The 25628-nt window shown below is 45.0% G+C and overlaps 1 protein-coding gene across 8 annotated transcripts; it reads left to right on the forward strand.

Annotated features, from left to right (window-relative positions):
* Positions 1-4786: 4786 nt before the first annotated feature.
* Positions 4787-21437, forward strand: CCDC77 (coiled-coil domain containing 77). 8 transcript variants are annotated; one of them, XM_035128561.3, is made up of 12 exons: positions 4787-5334; positions 6419-6474; positions 7381-7597; positions 8444-8586; positions 9556-9652; positions 12633-12705; positions 12846-12940; positions 15473-15621; positions 16571-17099; positions 18188-18313; positions 18438-18590; positions 19742-21437. In XM_035128561.3, exons 2-12 carry the CDS (start codon positions 6437-6439, stop codon positions 19886-19888), a joined length of 1767 nt encoding a protein of 588 aa, XP_034984452.1. In that variant the 5' UTR covers positions 4787-5334; positions 6419-6436; the 3' UTR covers positions 19889-21437. The 8 variants fall into 8 exon arrangements, with proteins under 8 accessions (XP_034984452.1, XP_088508462.1, XP_088508461.1 ...); XM_088652336.1 differs by having other exon boundaries at positions 4790-5334; positions 8534-8586; XM_088652335.1 differs by having other exon boundaries at positions 5293-5349.
* The last annotated feature ends 4191 nt before the right edge of the window (positions 21438-25628 follow it).

Genomic DNA, 25628 nt, shown 5'->3' on the forward strand with positions numbered 1-25628 from the left:
ACCAGGAAAAAAAGAAAACAAAAACCACGAGTTCAGTGTTTTAAAATCTTTTAAAATCATTTACCTGCCACTTCCCCCCTGCTGGCTGCAGTTTGAAATATTTTTTTTAAAAAAAACCTATCCCCGCATCTCACTGCCTTGCACCAGCTGATAAAATATATTTTTATTCCAGTAGGCAACAATTTTCAAACTGCTTTTTTTTAACCTGCAAAGGTCATTTTTAAAATCATTGTTGCTTTTAAATGTATTTTTAACGTGTGTTTTTTAGGAGCATTATTCCGATTTTAAATTCTTGCAAGCCACCCTGAGGGATGTGTAAGCACTAGAAGAGCAGGATAGATATAAATGAAAACAGGTTTCCCTGCATGCAGACATTTTAATTTAGGGCAGGCTAGGCTAGGTGGAGAGAGCAGGGCATGAGGTTGCAGCACCCATGTTTGCTGAGAGAAGTTCTGAGTATAGAGATTTTAATCTGGATGCTGTACAGTACATCCATTGGCTCACTACACACCATCCCTCCCCCCCCCCAAAAAAAAAGATTGCTGGGAAGGTGCTGGGAATTGTAGCTCATTGAGTGGTAAACTACAGTTCCCATGATTCTTATAGGGGTGTGTGCTTTGACCGCCATACTGCGCCGACTCTTTTTATATCAGGTTGTTGTGCAAAACTTCAGCCAGTGACTTTTTCATAACATACACAACTGCATTATCCTCTTAAGGTCTTCTACCGTATTAATGGAACATTATCAGAGACTGGTTAAATAATAATAACAACAACAAACCAATAGGAAAAAAATGGAGGTACTTTGTAATCTGTAGAGAATTGGGGGCTCACCCCTCACAATCAAAGGGAAAAATTGGCTTGTTTGAAATTTAGATTCCATAATACAATGCAATCCTTCAGTATTATCCCACAGCTTTTATCTTAACAATTAATTTTAATTGTATTCAGATTTTTTTGAATATCTATTTTTAACTTTGTTACAATGGTAATGGGTTGGGTTGGTTTTGCATGGGTTGGTTTTTTTTCTTTTTTGTAACCTCTAAGAGCTTCTACTGTATTTACAATCAAGTGGTAAATCCTTGCTTCTGGCCACTCACTGCCTCCGAAACCTGGAAACTAGAAGTGTTGAATAATACTGTGGGTAGATAACCTTATTTCAGGTTATTTCATATGGAATAATCTAGTTTTGTCATTAATCACCAACATGAACAAACGTAAACATGTATTGAAAGAAGAGAAAACAAACCAACTATATGCTTATGATTGTTCAGTCTCTTCTATTGTGTGGACAAAAGGGTTACTAATCTGCCATTTCCAGGCAGCTCCACAACAAAAGTGGAGCAGAAGGGGGCGGGGACTGCGGTGATTCTGCTTTTGTCAAGGTCCTGAGCAAGAATTGGGAAGCGTATTTTCCATTCAGTTTCATTATTTTAAGGATTTATAAAACATCCTTCAAGTATGTTTCTGGGGCACTTTCAAAAAAACATAATAGCATCACAATAGAAATAAACATAAAGCAACAATTAGGACAACTAAACAAACACAGTGAAAACCAATTGGGAAAATCCTGAGAAAATAAAAAGGTTGTTGTGTAGTATACAGTAATATGGAAAGTTTGCCCTATCTCACATTTATTCATTTTCATTTAATCCAAATTAATAACAAAGGAATACCACCCCCTGGTTCTATGCTGACAGTTGCTAATAATGTTTACGATTGCATCCTACCTTGATTATGTACTGCAATAAATCCACAATTTATACCATTCTGTATACAGGGTTTGATGTGCTATGGCAAACTCTTGTCCAAGATCTGCCTCACTGACTATTTGCCAGGTGGCAGGTGCCTGATGAGCCCCGTTTACTTTTTACAGTCCCAGGAGGGCAAGAAAACCAGGAAATCAAGCCCTTCATGAGTTGCTATACATAGCTAGTAAGCTGAGCTTGATTTGGTTCATGTTTAGGCCAGAGCAAACTAATGTGTTCATTGCTTTTTAAAATATACTATACTTACTTAACTTGATTCATGCCCATCCTTCAGCCCTTCCCTTTCAACAACCATATAACACCCATCAACTTCATTGGACTGGTAATGTTGTGTGGATGCCTTATTATTGTCTTCCAAAGCAACTACTCTATTCCGAACCTTAAAATGGAAAGCGTAATGCTGGTGGTCAACAAAAGAGGTTTAAAGACTGTCTCAAGGCAAATCTAAAAAAAAAAGGTACCGGTAATATAAATACTGAAAACTGGGAAACACTGGCCTGCAAGCGCTCCAATTGGAGAACATCCTTTACCAAAGGTGTCATGGGCTTTGAAGACACTCAAATTCAGGATGCAAGAGAGAAACGTGCTTGGTAAATCCACACCATGATCAACTCCCGCCTGGAAACCAATGTCCCCACTATGGAAGGACGTGTGGATCCAGAATTGGCCTCCACAGTCACTTACGGGCTCATTGTTAAAACCGTGTTTATGGAAGACAATCTTACTCGGCTACAAGTGATCGCCAAAGAAGAAGAAGAACACCCATAAATCCTGAAGCTGAGGGTTTCCCCAACATGTAGATTCGGTGCTAGGAAAAGCTTAGATTCCACCCTGTGTCCTATAAATTAATGCCACCGACTTATTGGTTCAGAAATTGATTTCCAACACTATTCAGGATTATTCTGGGCACTTACAAACAGAACATGAATATTACATCCTTTCCCTTGTTTGTGTGCAGCATCTGGCATTCAATAGATATATTGCTTCTTATCATGGATGTTTGATTATTTGTTAAATGTATATCACATCTTTCTTCCATGGACCCCAAGGCAATATTTATAAAGCTTCCAGGCCGTCTCCTATCTGGGCACTGACCAATATCCATTTCTGCTTAGAGTTCAACACATCATGAATTTGTCTAATGCTATCTGCTGAACACCTACTGACTCCCTGCTTGCCACACAGCTTTGTGACTGTACATCTAAACTAGTTCGAGGTTCTTGTCTTAATTTAAAAAGCCCTTACCCCCTTGTGCCCAGGATATCGTAAATACCCCCTTTATATCCAGCCCAATTACTAAGATCGTTGGGGGAGTCTCTGTTGGTGGTCCCCCATGGCTCAGATGCATAACTCATAACTACTAAAAGTGGTATACAAATGTCTGAAATAAATAATGAATTGTTCACCTAAGAATATTTTCAGAATGCAACTGGTTTGGTACCTGGCAATGTTGTCATGGACTATTTGGATGCAGAGGAATGGTGGGAGGAAGCAGCTGGGGAACAACCAAGGGAAGAAGGCTCAGAGCCCAGGAAGTGGTGATGGGACGATGAGTGGTCAGAGGGAGAAGGAAGTGTCAGAAGCTGAAGAGGTAGCAGGGCTTAGTGAGCAGACAGTGTTTATGGCAGAGAGAAGTCCAGAAGCAGACACTAAAGCAGGTGAGTGGGATGAGGGAGGCCAAGAGGCAGAGATGAGTCAGGCTGGAGTGGGGTACAGGTGTCCGTCTTGCTGCAACAAGTTCCGCTAGCTCCAGCCTGATTTCCCAGAGCCAAGAGAGGCATGAAGAGGATGAAGGAGAAATTAGCATCATACAGGTGCAGTCTCAGATTGCTTGGGGGAAACCCTGGAGACCCTTCAATCTCCGCAACTGCTTCATAAGGGCACCTACCAAAGAAGAGCTGCTGTGCTTATTTGACCTAATACTTCTGTGCAGATCCTTTCCCCCCAATTAATAATAATAAAAATTTTATTTCTACCCTGCCATGCCCGGGCTCAGAGCGGCTAAAAAATAAAATAAATCAATGGGATCTCATGTCCAACTGCCTTCTACACATGTACACACATTTCTTGGAGGATGCAAAGCAATGTAAAGGCATTATTAAACACTTGCTATTAGCCTGCTATATAAGGAAAAACTAAATTAAGCATTTACAACAGATAGGCAAATGCGTAAAAAGTTAACTGCACTTTGTCGCTCACCAAGGCAAGATAGGCCAATCCTGGCCTGACTGCACTGGTACCAATTAGGATTTTTAAAAGTAAATGGATTATGTCCACTTTTTAATTTACAGGATAGCCATGTTAGTCTGTTGTAGCAAAAACTACAGTCTTGTGGAACCTTAAATACTTACTGTATAAATGTAAATGCAATAAACTTTCATGAACTATTTATCAGATGCACAAAGATCCTGAACTGACAAGCAGGAGGGAATTTAGAGAAATATTGTTTTAAGTATTATTGAAGGTTGTTTAATTTATAGTGATTTTACTATTTTTGTTGTTGTTCAGAGTGGTTTGATAAGCAATGTACAGGGTGAGTGTAGTACCGGTAAGTAAGCAATATAACCAACAAAGAGTGATCCCATCCACGCTTAAAGTGAATACAATGGGGCTTATTTGGACTTCACAGTTATAGACTAGCTGATTTATTCCTGCATTGCAGGGTGTTGGACTAGATGACCCTCAGGGTCCCTTCCAACTCTACAATTCTATGATTCTATAACAACCATAATCCTGTACATGTTTACTCAGAAGTACATCAGTACTAAACGGAGTCTACTCCAGAGTAAGCATGTACAGGATTGGAGCGAGGAACACAGTTGGATTTATTTCCAAGTGAATATGCACAGAAGTGCAATGATATCTTCAATCCTATGGACACCTACCTAGGAATAAATACCATTAAACTTGGTACCACTTTCTGCAGAGTAAGCTTATTAAAATTTGCAGTGTCATTGTCTTCCTGGGCACCAATCCTAGGCAAGTTTATTCAGAAGTAAATCCCACTGCATGACGCCCACGCGTTAATGGATTTCCCCCCTCTTAGTAAACATAGGAATGTGCTGTGCTTCGAAAGCATAGCTGCCAAGTTTTCCCTTTTCTCGCGAGGAAGCCAATTCACCATAAGGGAATTTCCCTTAAGAAAAGGGAGAACTTGGCAGCTATGTGAAAGTATCCAAGGCTCTTGGTTGATGCTGCAAACCGATTAACAGGGGAAACTATTTGGTTTGATTTATATTAATTCCCTCTTTGCTTTCGTTTTGGCGAAGGGTTTGGATTAACTTTTAACATGCCTCTCTAGACTCTAAGCCTATCCCCAACTCTTCCCACGCGCCGCCGATTTCCTTCCTCCCACGTCTGGGCTTCGTTTTCCCCTTGTAAACGAGAGTTTAAAAGTATCGCTGGATGGCAAGAGAGCTGGGATTGGGCGAAAAGCTCTGACTCCGTTTCTTACAGCTCTTACGATTGGAGAGTGCTTGTAGGCGCGGAGGGGCCCTCGGCTTGGCTTTTTGGTTCGTCGGTTGAGAGGAGCACTAGCTGCAGCGCGAACGGGAGTGTTAGAGCGGTTAGTGTGTTTGGGGTGAGCGGCGGGGAGGCGCACGGGATGGCTGAAGTGGGGCAGAAGCGGAGAGAAACACGATGCAAGCCACTTGCTCCGTGGGGCGGGTTCACGGTGCTTTGCTAGGTCAGAGAGGAAGGGGCTCCTGTTTGATTTTCATCTTTAAAAGTTAAGTTGGGGGCGTCTAATGCAGATGACTAGGAGGGTAAAGCTCCCCACCTATTATTATTACTGTTACAGTGGGTTACAACAATCAAAACTCAATACTCGGAAGCAATTTAAAAGATCTTACAGCCACAGAAATAAGGTGGGTCCCAAAAAATATGCCCAAGCAGGCAAATACACAGGTTTACAGCCAGTCCTCGCATATTATTTTGGGGTGTGGGGTTGGAGGCAAACAGCGTGTTGCGTTGCCTATGAATTTGGGCTTGGGGAGAGTTGGCTTCAAGTCCCTTTTTAGCTAAAAGTAACCCTGGACCAGTCGCTGAGACCATTCGACCTCACAGCTGTTTCAGGAATAAAAAGCAAGGTGGGGTGGTGGTAAAACGGTTTCACCAGCCCTAGGTACCTCCCTTGCTAGCAACTGCTCATAACAACTTGCCATAATTTAAGCCACCTTTCCGACACTCATATTACTTTATTTCTCTCTACCTCTTCCTGTTTTGACTTTCCCTGCTACCTTTCCCACTGCTTTCTATTCTTTGGCTGCAAAACCTGGCAAATTCCCAATTCTGTGTGGGTAGGCTGATAGCAGACATTAGCCCCTGCAGAAAGGTAGGGGCCTTTTGGTTGAAATTCTTAGCTCTGTGTGGTAGGATAAATGTAATAAATCATTTATATGTGCACTATTGTGTATGAAGCCTTTTACAAGTGCATAGTTTGCCACATCAGATTGAAAAATTGTTGGCTGCAGCACGGCTTGATTTAGCGTGAATTTGGTTCTCAAACCACTTTCTTTGAGCACGTGCATCTGTTAGTGAGGAAATAAAAATGGGCCACTACAGAACCGTTAATACACTTTCTCTGAACCTTTGGCTTTATGCTTCTGTTACCAAAGAGTAAAAAAAAGGTATATTTGGCACTACTGCAGGTGGTAGGCGTGAGCAACATGATTTCCTCTCCAAGAACACCCTCTGCCTCCAAAAGGTATGTTAAGGAACTGACTGCTTTGTTTCCTCTTCATTTGTATTAAATATTATGAATATCTTTTCTTGAAGACCGCCTGCCACTCCACTCTTAGAGGTAGAACATTGTATTGTAGCTTGATACCCACCTACCCCTGTTCCAACCTTTGTCGGTCTGAAGGCCACATTCCTTAATGGCCAGCCCTTTGAGGACTGCATGGGCCAAAAGCTGTGGTATAACCAAGGCTAATGTGGGTGTGGCTGCCCACACCACTCTTGTGTACACATGTGCAGACCACACACAACCAATTTCTGTCTTTGTGCTAATTTCCCCCTTTTTCCTTAAATGAGCAACACAAAGGAAAGTACTGTATCTATGGAGGACAAGGTGAGGAAATTCCCAAGAGCAGGTGGGAATTCAAATTCCCTGAAATGCCGATGCATCTTTCAGATGTTTCCTGCATGTATATGCTGATGCGTGAGTGTGGTGAAGTGGAGGAGCCAATTTTGGATGTGGAACAATGCCAATTTTGACACCTTTGGGTGTGCTTAGTCATGCCTTTGTCCAAAAAGGTTCCACAGAAAGTAGGAGAAAGGTACCTTCTTTAGGGGAAATTGAGTTTCTCAAAAATCAAAGATGGATCCACTGAGGGTCCTCTCCCAAGGAGCAATAATACTCAGTTTTTGTCTAGTGGGAAAGAAAGTTTCAGAATCCCTCCCAGGTGTTCCTTTTCCCCAAAGGGAGCCTGCCACAGCTTTTGAGAAACTGGAGGTGGGATAGGTTAAATTCAGGTCTACCGTAGATTTTATGACCTGTGTGAAACCGTTCTGTGTTTTTATGTTATTGCTAACTTCAAGAATTGAGGTTTGATAGTCTTTATGACTTTGTAATAGAATTGTTCTTGTTATATTCAATCATGGTGTTCAGGTCAGCTACCGGCCACGGCTCCCCCAAATGTACTAGTTTCCCATCACCTCACCAGAATGATTGTACTCCTCTTCCTTCAATCAACGAACGTCTGGCCTTTCTCCGCCCTTCCCGGCAACTGCTAGAATACTACCGAACAAAGATTGCAGAATTTGATGAAGAGCATGAGGAACTGGTCCAAAGGCTGGAGAAATATAAAGCATCACATGATGAGCAGGTATGGGAAAAGCAAAAGATGGGTGAACGGATCACTTTTATCTGGTGCTTAGCAAAGCCAGGTTTAGTATTTTGAATTAGGATTTAGTGTTTGCTGAAATGCTTTGTTACTTGGTTTGCAAAGAGAGTATTTGCCATCTTGGATTTTCTGGGAAATTCCAAGTGAGGAGTGTTGGTCCATTTTGAAAATACAAAGAGGAGTAAATGTGAATGGTGTGGGGCTGGCAGCGGCTGGCAAAGTCATCTATAGGTCTGGGAGTGACCCAAACTATAAACCTGGGTTTGAGTGTCAAACCCTTAGCCTCATCCTAAATAAAATGAATTCTAATATAGCAACTATTAAACCAGTAGGTTATTTTATTGAAAACTAGTATCAATCAAATATAGATGGGATGTAAGGGGTTGTACCTAATGTAGGGTCAGAAAGGCAAAATGGGGATTTTGCCGGTGTCCTGCCAGTGCCGCTGCCCAGCAGCTTCTGTGACTGAACTGGCGGAGTTGGTGTTGGAGAATCCCAGAATGTTAGTTTTCAGTAGTGGACCATCATATCATCCTGGAGTAACTCTGGGTTGGGGCACAATGGTGCCTTGTCACAGTGGTCCCGCTCCTACTTCCAGGGTCACTACCAGGACTAGCATTGGGAAACTTATGTGGCCTTATAGCAATTGTGCTGCTGGGTTCCACAGTGTTCCATTCTGTCTTTCGTACTATTTAATAGGTATATGAAACAGTTGCAAGTAGTAATCCGGGGATTTGGAGCAAAGGTTATTTCATCAGTACAGTATTTGGTTCGCAATGAGAAACCCTGTCTCTGCCCTACCTTTGCTGTTCCATTTCCCCCCTGCAGCACAAATTACAATGGGAAATGCGTCAGCGAGAAGAAGAAATCGCAGAGCTGCAGAAGGCTCTGAGTGACATGCAGGTTTTCCTCTTTCAGGAGAGGGAGCACGTCTTGCGCCTTTATGCTGAGAATGATCGGCTCAAAATCAGGTTTGTTGCCTAGGTAGGAAGAGTGGAAAAACAGCCTGCAGAACAGAGGGGAACGGCATGTTTGTGCCATTTCTTTTTAAAGTTACAGGGATTGAGATACCTGCTGTTCTCTCCCACATGAAGTGATCTACAGGGAAGAATGTGGAGCGTGCTACCTATCCTAAAGTAGATGTGCTACTGTCCAATCCCCTCTGCTGTTGTCCTAGACTAGAGGCTCAGAAAAGGGCAAGCGAAATGATAAAAGAGGTGGAGCAACCCCCACCCGAGGAAATGTTGCAGCATTTGGCACTTTTTAGTTTAGAGAAAAGGCAAATAAGAGGTGACATGTAAGAAGTTTATAAAATTATGCATAGCATGGAGAAAGTGGATAGAAAAGAGTTTTTCACCCTGGACTCGGCTTCACAGCTGCAAATAAAACGTTTTAAGTGTGTTGTAAAGTGCAATATACAAATGTGGCACTAGGTGGCGACAGTGCTCACGTTCTGCTTGTAGGCTTCTCACAGGCAGCTGGTTGACCATGGTGAGAACAGAGTGCTTGACTAGATGGGCCATTGGCCTGTTACACCAGGCTGGAAGGGCTTCAGAGACTATTTCTTTCCTTTTTGCTGAACTGCTGTGCTAGGATATGCAGAGCAGTTGCCAATTTGAGTCCTCATTTTGAGTAGGAAGGAGCTACTATATGCTCCGTCAATTCTTTGTGGAATGGATGCAATATTAGTGAGAAGAGAGAATGAAATAGGATAGGGGAAATTGGGGGCCTTGCACTACACACTGTCTTTACGTAAGATCTTGTTCAGCAGCCAGATTCTACAGGACAGAGAATTTCTCCAGTGTATGCAGACAAGCGAGCTATCTATTCCCACTTCTTAGATGTTTGCTGGGCTTCCACTAGTTGGCCTTAAAGACAGGGTGCACCAACTAGTGCCTTTGGGAACAGAAATAAGTCACTGTCCTTTAAAATGATTTCAGAGAGCTGGAGGATAGAAAGAAGATCCAGCATCTTTTGGCTTTACTAGGAACAGACAGTGGCGAAGTTACCTATTTCTGCAAAGAACCACCTCACAAGGTAAGAGCACCTCTGTTAACCTGCAAGACGTTTTTATTTCGGGTTCTTTCTAAACTGTTCTATGTTGCCTCTGTGAGATATAAATTACATTAAAGGCATTGCCTTTGGTGGTTCACAAAGCATATTACGACAATAAAATACAGCATGATGTGACATGTAAAGTAACAATAGTAAACCGTGACAGCAAAACAGTAAAGAATTGCAGCAATATATAGTGAAATAGAGTAAATTTCTGGAGTGGAAATAACTGTATGCCATGCTACACAATCCTGTGAATGTCTTCTCAGAAGTAAGCCCTGCTGAGTTCAGCCTGCTGAATCCCTAAGCAAAAGTAGGCTCACAGAACTATCCTTCTAAAATCTGTAACTGTGGAATAGCCTTCACAAAGTAATCCATTGAGCAAAGCCTAATAAATATATTGTGATACTGTAAAAGTTTCCATTGGTCAGATATCTAGCTCAAGAGATCTGCGGTCTTACCTTTTTTGAAATTGCTTATATGCTGTTATTCATTTCTTAATCTTCTGCTTTACGAAAACTAAGATAAAACGATGATTGCTGTAGTTCAGGGGTCCCCAAACTTACCCAGCTTTGGGTCGGATGCCCGCCGCACCGATTGCGTGGTGGGCCGGAGGGTGGGGGAGCGGAAGCGCACGGCTGTGCGCGCCTATGTGCATGCGCAAACGCTATTTCTGGCACACTCCCAACCTGGAAAATGCCGGAAATAGCTTGTGCGCATGTGCAGAAGCCTCCTCCGACCCGGTAGTACACCGGAAATGATGCTTGCGCGTGCGCGCAAGCTATTTCCGTTGCTTTTCTGGGTCGGCAGTCGGCAGCCGCACCAGTAAGAGTGGGCAGCGGGGGTCCTTGGGGGCCGTAGTCTGGGGACCCCTGTTGTAGTTATTCTGCCTATACCTACTTCAGGTATCTTAAAAATGGAGATTGCTAAATAGGGATTAGGATCCTTGATTCCCTTAAGATGTATTTTGCTCATGGGATACTCCCACTGGGGGAGGGGAGGTCATTTTTGACAGTTTTCCCCACATCCCCATGTGCACTGTGAAAATCTGCTGCAGAAAAGGTTTAGAAATTGGTAGGGGCTGAGAGCCTGTCAGTAGGAACCATCACTGCACTGAAGTTCCTCCTATAAAGGGCAACTCAGGATCCAAGCCAGGTTATGACGGTAGTAAATATTGTTGCTATTACAATGGTACCTCAAAACTCGAAAGGCTCCGTTCTCGAACGTTTTGCCTCCCGAATGCCAAAAACCCAGAAGTGCTCCGGTTTTCAAATGTTCCTCAGAACACTAATGTCTGGTGTGGCTTCCACTGTGCAAAAACCTATCTGTTGGCCAATCAGAAGCCGCGCCTCAGAACTCGAATGGTCTTCTGGAACAGATTACATTTGAGTTCCAAAGTACTACTGTAATAAGAAGTAATTGGGGTCTGTGTGTAGGGAAGTTTTAATGTTTAATATTTTATTGTGTTGTTATATCTGCTGGAAGCCACCCAGAGTGGCTGGGAAAATCCAGTCAGTTGGGTGGGGTGTTGTTGTTGTTATTTATTAAAAGTTTATGGATTTAACTCCATACCACTAAATCCAGTGCCTTACATAGTTACAAATTCCAGTGGGCGGTCTTTAAAAAGCAACTGTTATCTCTGCAAAAAACAGCTACTGTACTTAAAACAGTCTATGCAAATGATTTCAACCAGCTGTCTACCATTATTTGTTCCGGAGGTTTGCTTGTTTTTTTATTTCACCAGCAAGTACACACAGATGAGAAAGACACTTGTAACAAGGGGCTTGGCGTCCAGTTTCCTGATTCTGAGCACATTTACTTTGCTACTTCCTCAAAGGGTTTTAGGAATGCTCAGGCCTAACAAGGACATGCTACTAGTGTGGGGGTTATAATGTCAGAGCAAGAGCTACAACCCTGATCATTTGCATTTAACAGAAAAAGAAACGGACTTTGCAGGACAGTAATGGTTTGCACAGGGACGCGGGTGGCGCTGTGGGTTAAACCACAGAGCCTAGGGCTTGCTGATCAGAAGGTGGGCGGTTCGGGGTGAGCTCCATAGCTGCCAAGTTTTCCCTTTTCTTGCGAGGAAGCCTATTCAGCATAAGGGAAAATCCCTGTAAAAAAGGGATAACTTGGCAGCTATGGTGAGCTCCCGTTGCTCGGTCCCAGCTCCTGCCCACCTAGCAGTTCGAAAGCACGTCAAAGTGCAAGTAGATAAATAGGTACCGCTCTGGCGGGAAGGTAAACGGCATTTCCGTGCACTGCTCTGGTTTCACCAGAAGTGGCTTAGTCATGCTGGCCACATGACCGGAAGCTGTACGCTGGCTCCCTCGGCCAATACAGCGAGATGAGCACCGCAATCCCAGAGTCGGTCATGACTGGACCTAATGGTCAGGGTCCCTTTACCTTTAATGGTTTGCACATTCCTCCCTGGACCAAAAGACAGCACAATGTGTGCATTCAGGAAGCTCTGACAGTGTTCGAAGTTGGCAAGCCCAAGACAAGATTGTAATTGTTTCAGCTGCCGTTCTGTGCGTCGCTAGTGACTTCATGGAGCGCTACAGATGGGTGCATACAGATCCAGTCCTGAACATTACAGTGCTAAGAGAGCAACTCTTACGGTGGTACCCAGAACACAGTCCTGGTAATAGGGGGCAAACTGACTCCTAATTCTGAAGCCCAACTCCAGCAGTTACACACCACCCATTTGGTGCTGTTGGGTGGCAGAACTAGATGAGACCTGTACACACAACATGGGTAGAAGTGCCCTTCTAGGAACTGGGCTGCTAGAGAAACGACGCTGCAGGGAGAACTGAGCCACAAGTTCATGTTGCATTCTGGGATTCAGTCATGTGCCTATTTTACTTTAAAATTCCTTTCCCTCTGAGGCTTTTTGCATTGTATTGCTACTGAAGCCTATCTCAGAAGCAGAGCAGAAAATAAAGCCTTTTTGTCCTTGCAGGCCACTATACCTCAAAGTCTAATCAAGGGCAGGGATTCACATGATCGAAGTGGCAAGCATACTTCAAAAGCAGGTAACTGAGAAGCTAAAAATTGTCTCCATCAAAGAAGTCATCTGAAGAGAGAGGATATTGTGGGCATGTGGGGCGGGGACATCTAAATAAAGGAGTGGCATAGCTTTTCTTTACCAATTCAGCTTTTATTTCTACTCTAGGTATAAAAATCTGTGCCACAAAACCAGCAGAAAAGGGAGAAAAACCAGAAAATGAGGATAGATACATGAAAGATGAGCAAACACTCTTATTACAGGTAAGTGGCTTTGTGCAGCCTGGGTAGACTTCTGTTGTTTTTAGATCTCTAAAACCAAATAGTTCTTTCTCTGTGAAAAGTCAACTTTGCCAATGATGGGCATGATTTTATGCACATTGCCATCGATTGAAAACAGGGGAGCAAGTATTTAGGTCAGTGATAATCCCCTATACCAGTGATGGCGAACCTATGACACACGTGTCAGATGTGACACGCAGAGCCCTCGCTGCTGGCACACGTCCCATCAGCCCATTCACACTGTTGTTGTTGTTGTTGTTGTTCCTGTTGTTGTTTTTTCCCCATTTGTTCTCCCGCTCCTCCTACAGCTTGTCTCCGCTACAGCTTGTCTCTTCTAGAGCTTGTCTCCGCTACAGCTTGTCTCCATTGTTGCTGGTAGCCAGAGATTGGTTCTTTAAACCCTTTCTGTGCTGTTTTTCTGGCGCTTTCTGTGCTGGTTTTTTTGGTGCTTTGGCAGACTATGTCGGTGCTGCATGTTAGTTCCAGCGAAGGTATTATCCGTCATTTATTTTTGTTCTCTTTCCCCCCCCCAAAAGCGCAGCAGCTTTGGGACATCCCCCCCCCAAAAGCAAAGCAACTTTTGCACCCCCCAAAAAAACCCTCCAGAGGTTAGCAGCTTCCCCCACAAAGCTCAACAACTCTGGCACTTTGTGATAAATAAGGGGTTTTTGGTTTGTTTTGGTTAAATAATTAGTTTTTGGTTTATTAAATACAGTTATATATTACAATTATACATTTTTGTTATTTAAACTATAAATATCGTGAAATTATGGTTTTTTTTCTCGAAGTGACACACCACCCGAGTTATGCTCAGTTTTTTGGCCAATTTTGACACACCAAGCTCAAAAGGTTGCCCATCACTGCCCTATACGATGGGCCATCCTCAGGGAGACAGAGACACCTTTGGGAGGTGAGAGGAAGAACAGCTCTGAACATTTCCTTTGGCGCTGTGACCCTCCCCAAACTCTAGTGTATTTACTGCAAAAAAAAGTGGTAAGCCAACTCGGGTGGCTTGAAGCCCTTCCTGTTCATTTTGCGAAGTGGTCCTCCCAGAGCTTTGCTCCAAAGTCCTGTCCTGACAGCACCATGTCGGGGGAGGCAGGCAAGAGAGGAGAGGAAACATTCCTTCCATTAACTTCCTTCCGTTAACTTATCTTAGAACACTAGCCAACAAGAAGTATATCATTGCTTAATTTTATTCATTAAATTTGTATCCCAACCTTCCTCCCATAGGAGCCTAGGGCAGTGAACATCACACTGTTAAAACAACACAATTTAAAACAAATTATTAAAACATACTTAAAACCATTCTAGAACATTAACCCCATCACCTTCCAGTAAATTAAATGCAAAAGACTGCTTCCTGTCTTTGTGTTTTTGTTCCTGTTGTCAATCAGTAAGGCATTCCTGTGGTGGTTGTTTTCAGGTATGTACTCTCAGGCATCTTAAAACAATACAGTACTGTAAATTTATTTGAGACCCTATTCTTTCTCTTTGCTTATGATCTCATCACACTCAATTAAACTTTGATTTTTGCTTTAACTGCTCAGAGCCAACAGTAAAAAGAGAGAGGCCAGAATATTCAGAGGAGAGTTGTCTGTTTTGCATTGGACTTCAGAAAATTTAAATGTTTACGTAGGGTGGCTGATTGTGACAACACCCCCACCCCACCCCACCCCCATACTTGTAGCTGATCTATTAGCAACTCATTCATATGGTGATGAATCAAGTGCATTTGAGGGAAAGGGAGGCAAATGGGATAAATGGCTCCAAATCACTGGCTTGTCATATGACAATTGCAACAATCATGGTCAGTGAATAGCATGATCATTGAATTAGTAAAGGAACTTAAAAACAGAGTTCATTGATTTGGGTATTTAGCCACCTTATTTCTCTCTCATTGTAGTGCTTGACTGCCCCAATCTATCATACGATCTCTTAGTTTTCCAATTGGTTTTCAGTATTGCTTTTATATTCCAAGATTGACAGCTTAGGTAGGTATGAAGCTTTTTATTGTGCCAAACTTAGAGTTTCAGAGTTACTTTTATAGCTGAATAAGGCGCCTTAAAATTGCCTGTTAAAAAGCAAGAACAAAAAACCAAATCCAATATCAAATGCGCTTTTTTTGTCTTTTAAAAATGCAGTTGCAAGAACCTGACCAGGATTACTTTTCAAATGCTTTTTTTTTAAACCAAATGACTTCCATAATAGTCTCACAACAGGAACAAAAAAATAATATCCATGCTAGCTCTTTCTAAGGTCCATCTAGTTCAGCATCAGGTCTTCCATTGTGATGAAGAAAGAAATGACGAGAAAGTTCATTGGGATGGTTATGAAGCCATTTTTCTGCTATTCTCCAGCATCTAGCTGCTCTGGGCAGGTGTCTAAGAAGGTGGAAGTTGCACTTCTGAACATTACGGCTCCCAGTTATTCTTTGTGTATAGAACAATGTTAACTGTTCTGCCAGAGGAAAACATGACCAAATATTCTACCTCATTTTCTGTACTTGTTTAGGTTGAAGCTCTTCAAGCTCAACTAGAGGAACAGGCCAAGCTGTCCAAGGAACAAACTGAAGCATTGCTGGAGGACAGACGAATCCGTGTAGAAGAGACTCTGGTCCAGCATCAGAGGGACCAGGAGAAGATCAAGGAGCTTACTGAGAAGTAAGTGCAAGAAGAATGTGTCTTTGCTTTCAGTCTGAATACAAATCATTTTATTTATGTTACTTTACTTACATTTCTATCCCACCTTTTTCCATCGTGGAACCAATGGTGATGTATGTGTGGTTCTTAGGCAGTCGCCCACCTAGGTACTGACCAGACCAAGACCTACTTAGCTTCAGCAAGGTGGTCACCTCTTGTGCCTTCATAGCATATCGTGGGACCAATAAAAAAAAACCCTGCTGTGATGGGGAGAAGTGCTGGTCAACTGTATTAAGACAGTGCATGGACCTCCTATTGGTGTTGATTTGGTACGGTGTGAAGTCACAGGGTACTTTGTGTCTCTCGTAGCACGTATAAGGTGGCAAACATAACATACGGTAGAAACCAGTCATACATTTGCACTGTCCTACTCCTTAGATATGAACTTGGACTCCTCATATGCATGCATACAAGTAGCTCTTGTCAGCAGAGCATCATATTTTTTAATATGATGGTCCAGGGTTTGGATCCCTACTCAGGTATGGGAGAGATGCACGGCTCTGGGTGCTGGCTTTAATTTGAGGGAGGGTTCACAACCCAGTTGCAAGGCACATCCTTTGCATACATATAAGGTCCCAAGTTAGTTAACCGGACCTCCAACCAAAGGATCTTGTGTATTGCTTGGTAAGTCTGGTGAGCTGCTGACAGTCAGAATAGACAATATTGAACTAGATGAACAAATGACTCCAATATAAGGCATGGGTCAAAGATTCCAATATAAGACAGCCTCATTATTGTTGAGGTCCCTCACAATGGTTTCATGTGGGTCCAAAGCCAGGGACAGACAGCTGCCCGTTGACAAAGTGAATTGCGCTCTCAAGCGATTGATTCCCACCCCGATTTGTAACACGGATAGTGGAAGAGCAAGGGAAGAAACTGATGACCGGTTCATTGCCATTCTTCTCTCCAGCTACCACAAAGTTCAGAACTTGCTGCACGAGAGCACCAGAGATTTTCTCCAGATGAAGTTTGACGCACGCGCAAATGAGAAATCCTGGATGGCAGAGAAGGACAGGCTGCTGAGGAAGCTGGACAAAAGCAAAAGAGCACCCAAGTGGAGCAGGATCCAGCGGGACGTTGGCAGAGGTCGGGAGGTCATCAATAGAAGCCAAGACGGCGGCCGGCAAGACAGTGGCCAAGGTTCAGGAGACATCAGGAGAAGGCAGGACAGTGGCCAAGGTTCAGGAGACATCAGGAGAAGGCGGGACAGTGGCCAGCAAGGCATCATCAGCCCAGGGCGGTGGGACAGCAGCCCGGAGCAGTGGGACAGCTGCAGCCCGGAACAGTGGGAAAGCAGCCCAGAGCAGTGGGAAAGCAGCCCGTACCAGTATTCTACTGGCAGAGTTGCTTCTGGCAGGAGGAAAATGCAAGACAGAGGTGTCAAGCACGTTTCACGAGCACAGCATGAATGCCGTAAACGATACTGTGCAGAGATTAAGGTAACAGGGACTGCTATAACCTAACTGCGCTTTCTGAGGGCTCAAACATATGATACCATCAAATGTCAACACCCCCTGATGCTGTGGCACATTGAGATGTAGCCCTATGCTGTCCTGCCAGTCATGTCTTCTTCTTTTTTTAATCCCCTAGTATCAAGAGTACTGTAGCTTTTTCCTCACCACAGGAGTGATACTGTGCTCAAGGCCTGATTGTGAACTTCCCAGAGGCATCTGGTTGGCCACTAAGAGAACAGAAAGGTGGATTAGATTAGCCTTTGTTCTGATCTAGTGGGGCTGTTCACTTGGTGATGTAAAAGTTTGTATAAGATCTGCATCCAAGTTGTTGATTGGGGCTGGTTATAGGGGACATAGTCTCCCTTGTTACAGCAGCTCCACTGGCGACTGCAAATGGTCTTGCATGAAAAAGCAAGGGGTGAGATGGCTGAAGATCGCTTTATCATGTATAATGAGGTAAGAATCCAACGTCTCTGTTCAAACCAGGTCTCTCCATGGTTTTAAGCTTGGTGATAAGTTGCAATTCAGCAACTTATCTTTCCAGTCTATTTCCATCTCACCCTTTGCTTTTTCATGCAAGACCATTTACAGTCGTCAACAGCTGTCAGTCATTCAATCACCCATTTCCACCACCCTTCTGAGTGATATCACCTCCCCACCCTTTCTCTATATATAAGCGTCTGGGGACTTCTATTTCAGTGTATCTGAAGAAGTGTGCGTGCACACGAAAGCTCATACCAAAATAAAAAACTTAGTTGGTCTTTAAGGTGCTGCTGGAAGGAATTCTTTTATTTTGTTTCGACTACGTCAGACCAACACGGCTACCTACCTGTAGCAAGTAGAACATGTGAGCTAAAGTACCATTAGTGTCTCAAACCAGCTTAACTTTAAAACAAGCACAGGGTTGTCCTACTAATGCCCTTCTTTGTCATAATAGAAGCCACTAATTATTCAGGGTGATCTAGTTGCCTTCATAGTGCTGTTTAGGAAGGAAGCAGTTCTGCATAAGGCCTCTCTCTGCCTTACAGCATTTCATAAGCCAAGGTTCATATAAATATATATCTCAATCACAGAGGCTACAGGAGCGATTAACACAGGAACAGCGGCTATCAAACATGTTCCGAGAGCAGTGCGTTTCCCTGGAAGAGCAGCTGGCTAAGATTCGAGAGGAAGGAGATGTAGGACGAGAGATCTTCAAGGTAACATCTTTCCCTGCTGCTGTCAAGCTTAGCAACCACTTTGGCATGCTGTGACAGTCTCCTCCATCCTCTTTATTACAGGAGTTATTCATGGGATCTATAATCTTCTGTTTGCTTTCAAAAGGAACGCTCAGAAAAGATGGGGAAGCGCCTGCAGCTGATGACCCAGCGCTATGAGGCCTTGGAGAAACGGCGTTGCATGGAGGTGGAAGGCTATAAGACAGACCTCAAACAACTTCGGCAAAGTCTGAAGGAGGTAGAGCGACTACTTTTCAAGGTAAGTGCTGTTATGACCAGGAGAAGGACAGGACTGAGATCCACTAGGGTGGAACCTAGATACATATAAAAAACGCTGTGAAAACCCTTTTAAAAAAAGTTTCGGAAAAATATATTGAATTTGCCATAGCTCACCATCGCCATCTAGAGTCACATCTGTATAATGCACTTTACAACACACTTTAAATGTTTTATTTGCAGCTGTGTAGCTGAGTCCTAGGTAGAATTAATTTTGAATGTTCAGACAGAATTCCTCTGGTGCGATACTCAATTCTGTTACAAGGAAGAAAATAAACATACACTAGCCCACAACTAGGAATCCTGCTAGTTGTGAATGGAGATGTTCAAAATTGACCTGGTATCCCTTTCGCTATAGTTTTGACTGGCCTTTTAATGCGTTTGTGGGACAGGGATAATTGGTTTGCTTTTGTTCTATTATGCATTTTGTCTTCTCATTTTTTTTATTTTTATGTTGTGAACCATCCAGTTTTTAAAATCATAGAAAAATGGGATGAGGGGAAGGCTTGGATGGCCACAAACCTTTTGGCAACCCAACCTTTTGGAACCCACAAAAGCATTTTTTTAACCATATAACTTTTCTGAAAATGATGAATTGCGGGAAGGGACAGCAGTAGCCAACAGACCCCAGGATAGCCAACCACAATCTAGAGCAGGCTTCCTCAAACTTAGCCCTCCAGATGTTTTTAGCCTACAACTCCCATGATTCCTAGCTAGCAGGACCAGTGGTCAGGGATGATGGGAATTGTAGTCTCAAAACATCTGGAGGGCCGAGTTTCAGGAAGCCTGATCTAGAGGATACCGGGTTGACTTAACCCTACAATAGTCTAAACTGGAGATAACTAGAACAGAAATTACCATGGTGAGATCCAGCTTTTTTCGGGAAGCATTGTAGCTGCCATACTAGCTGAAGCTGGAAAAAGGGTTCTCCTACTCAGTGTTGCTACTAATTTTTAAAGGACTCTGCTTCCTTTGAGGACACCAAGAGTGCTAGACTAAGGTGAAAGATGCTTATACAGGCGTTTGATCCTGTCCGTTATCTTCTTCATCTAGGGTGCCAATGCGCCATTTGAAAAAGAATGATCAAGTTGACTGAACCTTTATATATCCATCTGTTTTTCTTTCCCTCTCTAGGTGACAGCGACTGTGGGGCCAGACCAAGACCTTGCAATTCTGCAGGAAGTTCGCCAGGGGAATAGGAAAACTAAAAAAATTCAAGGGGAATTGAAAAATTTAAAGGCAAAGATCTATGGGCTGGAAAATGAGCTCAGAGTCTGCTGATAAAAGACACGCCAGCCAACACCAGTGGCATATAGATAAAGGGCATTGTTGCAGCAGCTTTCTTGTATCTTTATTTTGTGACACTACGTGGAGCTTTCTGTGGCTCTAGGGTGTAGCTTTATACTCCAGGACTTAAGGGAACCCATTAAACCTAATGTGAGGTTTGGAAGGAAACTCTTTATTTTTATTTTTATTTTTTTACATGGGTTTAGAATTGGCTTCCTGTTTTTCTGGACCTCAGTTTATGCACAGATTGAGCTGGAGTCATTTGCTAACTCTTACGTTGCTCTTGCAGCTTGCAGGAACGTTTTCATCTGTTCTAAGAACGATGCAATATTCAGGCATCTCCAGAAACCAGCTCAAGTAGATTTCATGCTATGTGTGTCAGTGGTTATTATAAAGAGGGAAGTAACCTCCCCATGTCCCTCAGAAATTATTCTGTAAAGGGTGGATGGCAGTTTGTATGAAGAGAAGCCCTTGGTTACATCTGCACTTGTGGGCAGTATTCAGCTAAATAGTTGCACAAGCAGAACACCTTTTACCCACACAGTGCAACTCCACACCACACTTCCCGCATGTGCTTGCCCTGCACCATCTCCAAATCTGCTCTGTTGTGTTGCAGGGCAGGAAGAAGATGAGGAACCCCAAAGAATTTGCTTCCAAAGAAATGCGCCTCAAGTCAGGTTGTACAAGTGCTGCTTCAGTCGTGGGTCTCGCTTAGGTTTTCTTGCAGAATTTCTTCCGCTGCAAGATAAACACTTGAAGTGTTGTCAGGCCGCATCATTAGTCCCCTGCTATAGAATTAAACTTGACATTAATTTAACATATCTCTTGGTATTTGTCACCAAGGCTTCCATTTCCTACCACTTCTGCAAGCCGAAATGCAGGCAATTGCTTGCCTTTGACCAATATGTCACACTTGGTTTCCAAGAGGGAAGTGCTTTCCATGCAGGAAATATTTAACCTTTCAAGTGATCCTATCGGAAGTCCTATCCCTGTTGAGGTTTCTGGTCTCCATTCTCATGTGACTTTGTGATGGGTACTTAAAACAGCCATATCACAGTGCTGCTAATGTGTAAACGCTAACATGCACCTCCAGACAGAATTCACAACTAAAATCACTGCAGCTGGAAAGTCTGTGCGCCTCGTTGCTTTCTTTAAAGAAAGCCAGCAGTTATAGTAAGCAAGAAGCTGAGAATGCAAAACAGCAGGCAGGCAGATGGATTTTTATTTTTTTGCTCTTAGAAATCTGACACGGTAAGCAAAAGTAATGTAGATGAGACTGTTTGCACTGCAAATATTAAATGTGATGTGTTAGGTGCTCTTTGCCTGCACCGGTAACATAATAACATCAAAACTATATTCTCGTCTGGCTTCAACTGGCTTGTAATGATTTGGACATGTTTACACACAATAACACCTTGAGGATCTCTGAAGAGCAAAATGCTGTACAGTAACTGAACATGCCTTAGCCGTGTCTCTTTGTATTTTGTACCTTCTATACTTGTCGATTTCTTCAAATTTTATAATAAAATTGGAGTTAAACACTTCTAATTAGATTAATTAAAAACACGGTTGTGTTGCCCCTTACAGGAATACTGGGGGGCAATCCAGTCAGATGGGTGGGGTACAGAACCTGTGGCCCTCCAGATGTTGGACTCCAGGTCCTATCAGCCTCAGCCAGCATGGCCAATGATAAGAGATGATGGAAGTTGTAGTCCACCAACATCTGGAGGGCCACAGGTTCTCTTGTCTAAATTACCGGTAAGTTCTGTGATCCTTCTCAAGTGCCTGGCAATCAAACTTGTAAGTTGCATTGCAAAGTCAATAAAAGATTGCACTAGCTAGTGTTGCCCGATTTCCTCCAAAAGGTAGAGCCTATTCCCAGCTTTCCTCCCCCCCCCCCAGATTGCGGATCTTCTGAAACTGCTTGCTTGAAAGACGATACCAAGAATGCTTGCATATCATGAGATGAAGTCCTAAGATGCATTTGTACTTACGGTGGAAAATGGAGATGAGGAAATGGGGGTGGGGTGGGGTGGGTAGCATGAAAAGAAAAGGCTAAGACTTCAAACAAATTGGCTCACGCTCTGAACATATGTTGAACCATTAGCACAAGTGGATGTCTGTAGACAGCTGCCCCAAGGTGATTGGGATATGGGCATGTGCATCCTTCTCTTAGCCTTAAAGATGTGTGGGGAACCGAGGGCTAAATATAGTAATTTCTATAATGCTGGAATATGGTAATATGTGAGTTTGACACTGGAGCTTCACCATATGTGAAGATCACCATATCGGATCATGCTGGCATTGCATTACACAGCTTTTACGTCCTCTAATCGTTTCCTTCCCACTTTCCAACATACATTTTAAAGCTGCAAGTAGGGAAAAGTAATATATCTTGCGCCACAGGAAGCTGCCTTGCACAGAGCCAGATTGTCCATTCAGCGCAGTACTGGCTGCTCTGCCTGGGAGCAGAAGCTCCAGTGTCTCAGAGTTTGTTCGCTGGAGATGCCAAGACTAAACCTGGAGCTTCTGCACTCTCCCATTTTGCTATGGACCCTTGCCTAGGATCTCTATCCATAAAGTTAATCTGAACATAATTCCAGCCAATCCTTTATTTAATATATATCTATACGGTACATCCTGTTATACATCTGCCCAGAGCACTGGGGCAACCTAGGCAGATGGGTGGTGTCACGGTGGCCGGAGTGGACTACTTCAGAGTAACGACGCCACGCAGCTCTGCATTTTATTCTTTTATTGGTGCTGCGTATTTACAGTGCTCAAGTCATTGCTATTTACACGGAGTGATGTGGTCAGTCGGTTTCAGAACCTCCTAATGGCTTTTGGCGCGTCTTTCTCCAACACAAAAGCTTTGGCAGACCCATCCTCTTGCCCCTCCTCTTCCTGCGTAATTCTGGAGTTGGGGGGATGGGTCTTCCCCCCTTGCTTGCCCCTTCCTGTCCCACCTGGGACCCTGGCTCCTCTACCTTGCCTGAGCCTCGGACACGACTTCCTGCTTCCCCACTGGAATCGGAACTCTCCCTGCTTTCCCCTTTGCTCGGGGACGGGCTTGAACTCAGGAGGGGAGGGACTTCGCGATATCCCCTGTCCCTCACATCCACCCCCCTCCCAAGCTCTCCTTCACCCCTCCCCAGGCCCCCCCCATGTGTCGGTGACGACTGGAAGCCTAAGAACTCAGTGCTCTCCGAGCCCGTTGGTGTGAATACCTCCCCCCAGTCCTGCGAGTCCCCCCCTTCCGCCTGGGCGGACGGGAATCCCAAAAAGTCCGTGGCGTCAGAGCTGGTGGGGGTAAAAACGTTCTGCCAATCTGCTCCTTCCTCTGACTGGGTGGATCTCGGTGACACCCATACCTCATCCTCTGGTTCCTCAAACTCCGCTTCCCAGCGCCATGGTGAGCTGCTCTCCCGTGCCTCCTCCTCCTCCCCCTCCCTTTCCATGTGCCAGGGCTTGGGTCTGTGGGGAAAGAGGGCGTGAAATTCTTCCACCAAGAATTCCTCCTGTATCTGAGTGGCTGGGACCCATTCATTCTGGGACGGTGGAGCATCCTCCCATGCCATGAGGTACTCCAGTCCCCCCACCCCCCACCTTGAATCCAGGATGGCCGTGGCCTCATTGAGTTGCTCCCTGCCTTCCCTCTCCCCCCCTCCCTCGGGGGTTTGTTCGCTGTCTCGGAGCCTGCTGCTTTCCCTGTACGGCGACAGCAGCGATCTATGAAACACTGGATGCACCCCCATGTCCTCTGGCAGTGCCAGCCTGTATGCCACCGGGTTGACCTGTTGCGTGACCGTGAAGGGGCCCAGCCTTTTGGGTGCCAGCTTTTTGCACCTCCCTCTGGTGGGAAGGCCCTCCGAGGACAACCACACCTTGTCCCCCACCCTGATGACCTCCCCTAGTCGCCTGTGGCGATCTGCCCCCTTTTTGTACGCTTCCTTGGCCCTCTCCAAGTGTTCTCTGAGCTGCTGGTGCACCGTCTCCAGTTCCTCTGCCCAATCCTCAGCCTGTGGGCCCTCCTCCTCCTCCTCCCCCTCCCTCTCTGGGAAAGATCTGAGGTCGCGCCCGTAATTGGCCTTAAAGGGCGACACCCCTGTGGAGACGTGCACTGCATTGTTGTAGGCAAATTCTGCTAGTGGCAGGCGATCCACCCAGTCCGTTTGCCTCTGGCTGACGTAGCATCTCAGGTACTGCTGCAGAATGGCGTTGACCCTCTCCGCTTGTCCGTTGGTCTGCGGGTGTCTAGCCGTCGACAAGCTGACCTCCACCTGCAGGAGGTTCATGAGCCGCCGCCAGAACCTGGAAACAAATTGGCGGCCACGATCCGAAATAACCCTTAAAGGTAATCCATGCAGTCTGAAAACGTGATCAACAAACAGTTTGGCTGTCTCTTCTGCAGAGACTGCCCTGGCACACGGTATAAAGTGGCACATTTTGGACATGAGGTCCACCACCACCAACACTGCGGTCTTACCCCGGGAAGAAGGCAGATCTGTGATGAAGTCCATGGACAGCACTTCCCACGGCCTGTGTGGCGTGGCTAAGGGCTCCAGCAACCCTGGTGGCGCTGCTCTGACCACCTTTGCCCGCTGGCAGGTGTCACAGCCCCGTACATAGTCTCGAACATCTTCCCTCACCCCTGGCCACCAGAAGTGTCTCATGACTAGGTGAGTGGTCTTGTCCCTTCCAAAATGCCCCGCCGTTGGGTTGTCGTGCATCTGTTTGAGGACCGTACGTCTGAGCTGGGTGGTGGGCAGGTACAGTGCCCCCTTGTAGAAAAGCAGCCCTCTGCGTTCTGCAAAGTCTTTTGCCTGCTCCCTCCCCCCTCTCAGTTCTCTGAAGATGCGGTTGGCAAAGTCATCCGCTGCCGTCAGTGCTGTGAGTTCTGCCTCGCTCACCACTGCTGCTCCGCAGGACCATGCCGACGGGGGGAAAATGTGCCTTGGGGCTGGTGGCTCCTCCTCCTCCATGTACTCTGGCTTGCGGGAGAGGGCATCCGCCCTGACGTTCTGCTCTCCCGGGATGTAGTGTATGGAGAAGTTGAAGTTCGAGAAGAACTCTGCCCACCGTATCTGCCGCTGGTTGAGCACCCTGGCAGTTCTCCAGAACTCCAGGTTCTTGTGGTCTGTGCACACCTGGATGGGGTGCTTGGCGCCCACCAGGAAGTGTCTCCAATGTTTGAACGCAGCGTGGATCGCAAGAAGTTCTTTGTCAAACACGGTGTAGTTGCGCTCGGGCTGTGTCAACTTCCTGGAGAAGAAGGCACAGGGTCTCCACTCCCTGTTGGCGTCCAGTTGCAACAAAATGGCGCCCACAGCTTTCTCAGAAGCATCTGTCTCAATGCGTAGGGGCACGTCCTGGACCACGTGGAACAGGTTCTGGTCCGAGGCGAACACCCTCTTGAGGCTTTCGAACGCTGCTTGCGCCTCTGGTGTCCACCTGAACTTCTGCTTGCCTCTCAGGCAGTCAGTGATGGGAGCCGTAACGCGAGAGAAGTTCTTGATGAACTTCCTGTAGAAGTTGGCGAAGCCTAGTAGGCGTTGGGCATCTTTGCGCGTCCTGGGGCTGTGCCAGTCCAGGATGGCCTGCACCTTGTCCTTGTCCATCGCCAGCCCCTTGTCTGACAGCTTGTAGCCCAGGAAGTCCACCTCCTTGGTGTGAAACTTGCACTTCTCCAGCTTCACATACAGGTGGTTCTCCTTCAGGCGCTGCAACACTTCCC

This window comes from Zootoca vivipara, chromosome 9 (genome assembly GCF_965207765.1).
Source record: "Zootoca vivipara chromosome 9, rZooViv2.hap1.1, whole genome shotgun sequence".
Classification (NCBI taxonomy): Eukaryota; Metazoa; Chordata; class Lepidosauria; order Squamata; family Lacertidae; genus Zootoca; species Zootoca vivipara.

Bases quoted from the DNA above. Each gene is read 5' to 3' on its own strand.
- CCDC77 (XM_035128560.3), top strand. From the start codon at position 5,516: ATGCAGATGACTAGGAGGGTAAAGCTCCCCACCTATTATTATTACTGT. The intron at 15,622-16,570 runs GTAAGTGCAAGA...TCTTCTCTCCAG, and splicing joins ATCAAGGAGCTTACTGAGAA to CTACCACAAAGTTCAGAACT. The intron at 17,100-18,187 runs GTAACAGGGACT...TCTCAATCACAG, and splicing joins GATACTGTGCAGAGATTAAG to AGGCTACAGGAGCGATTAAC.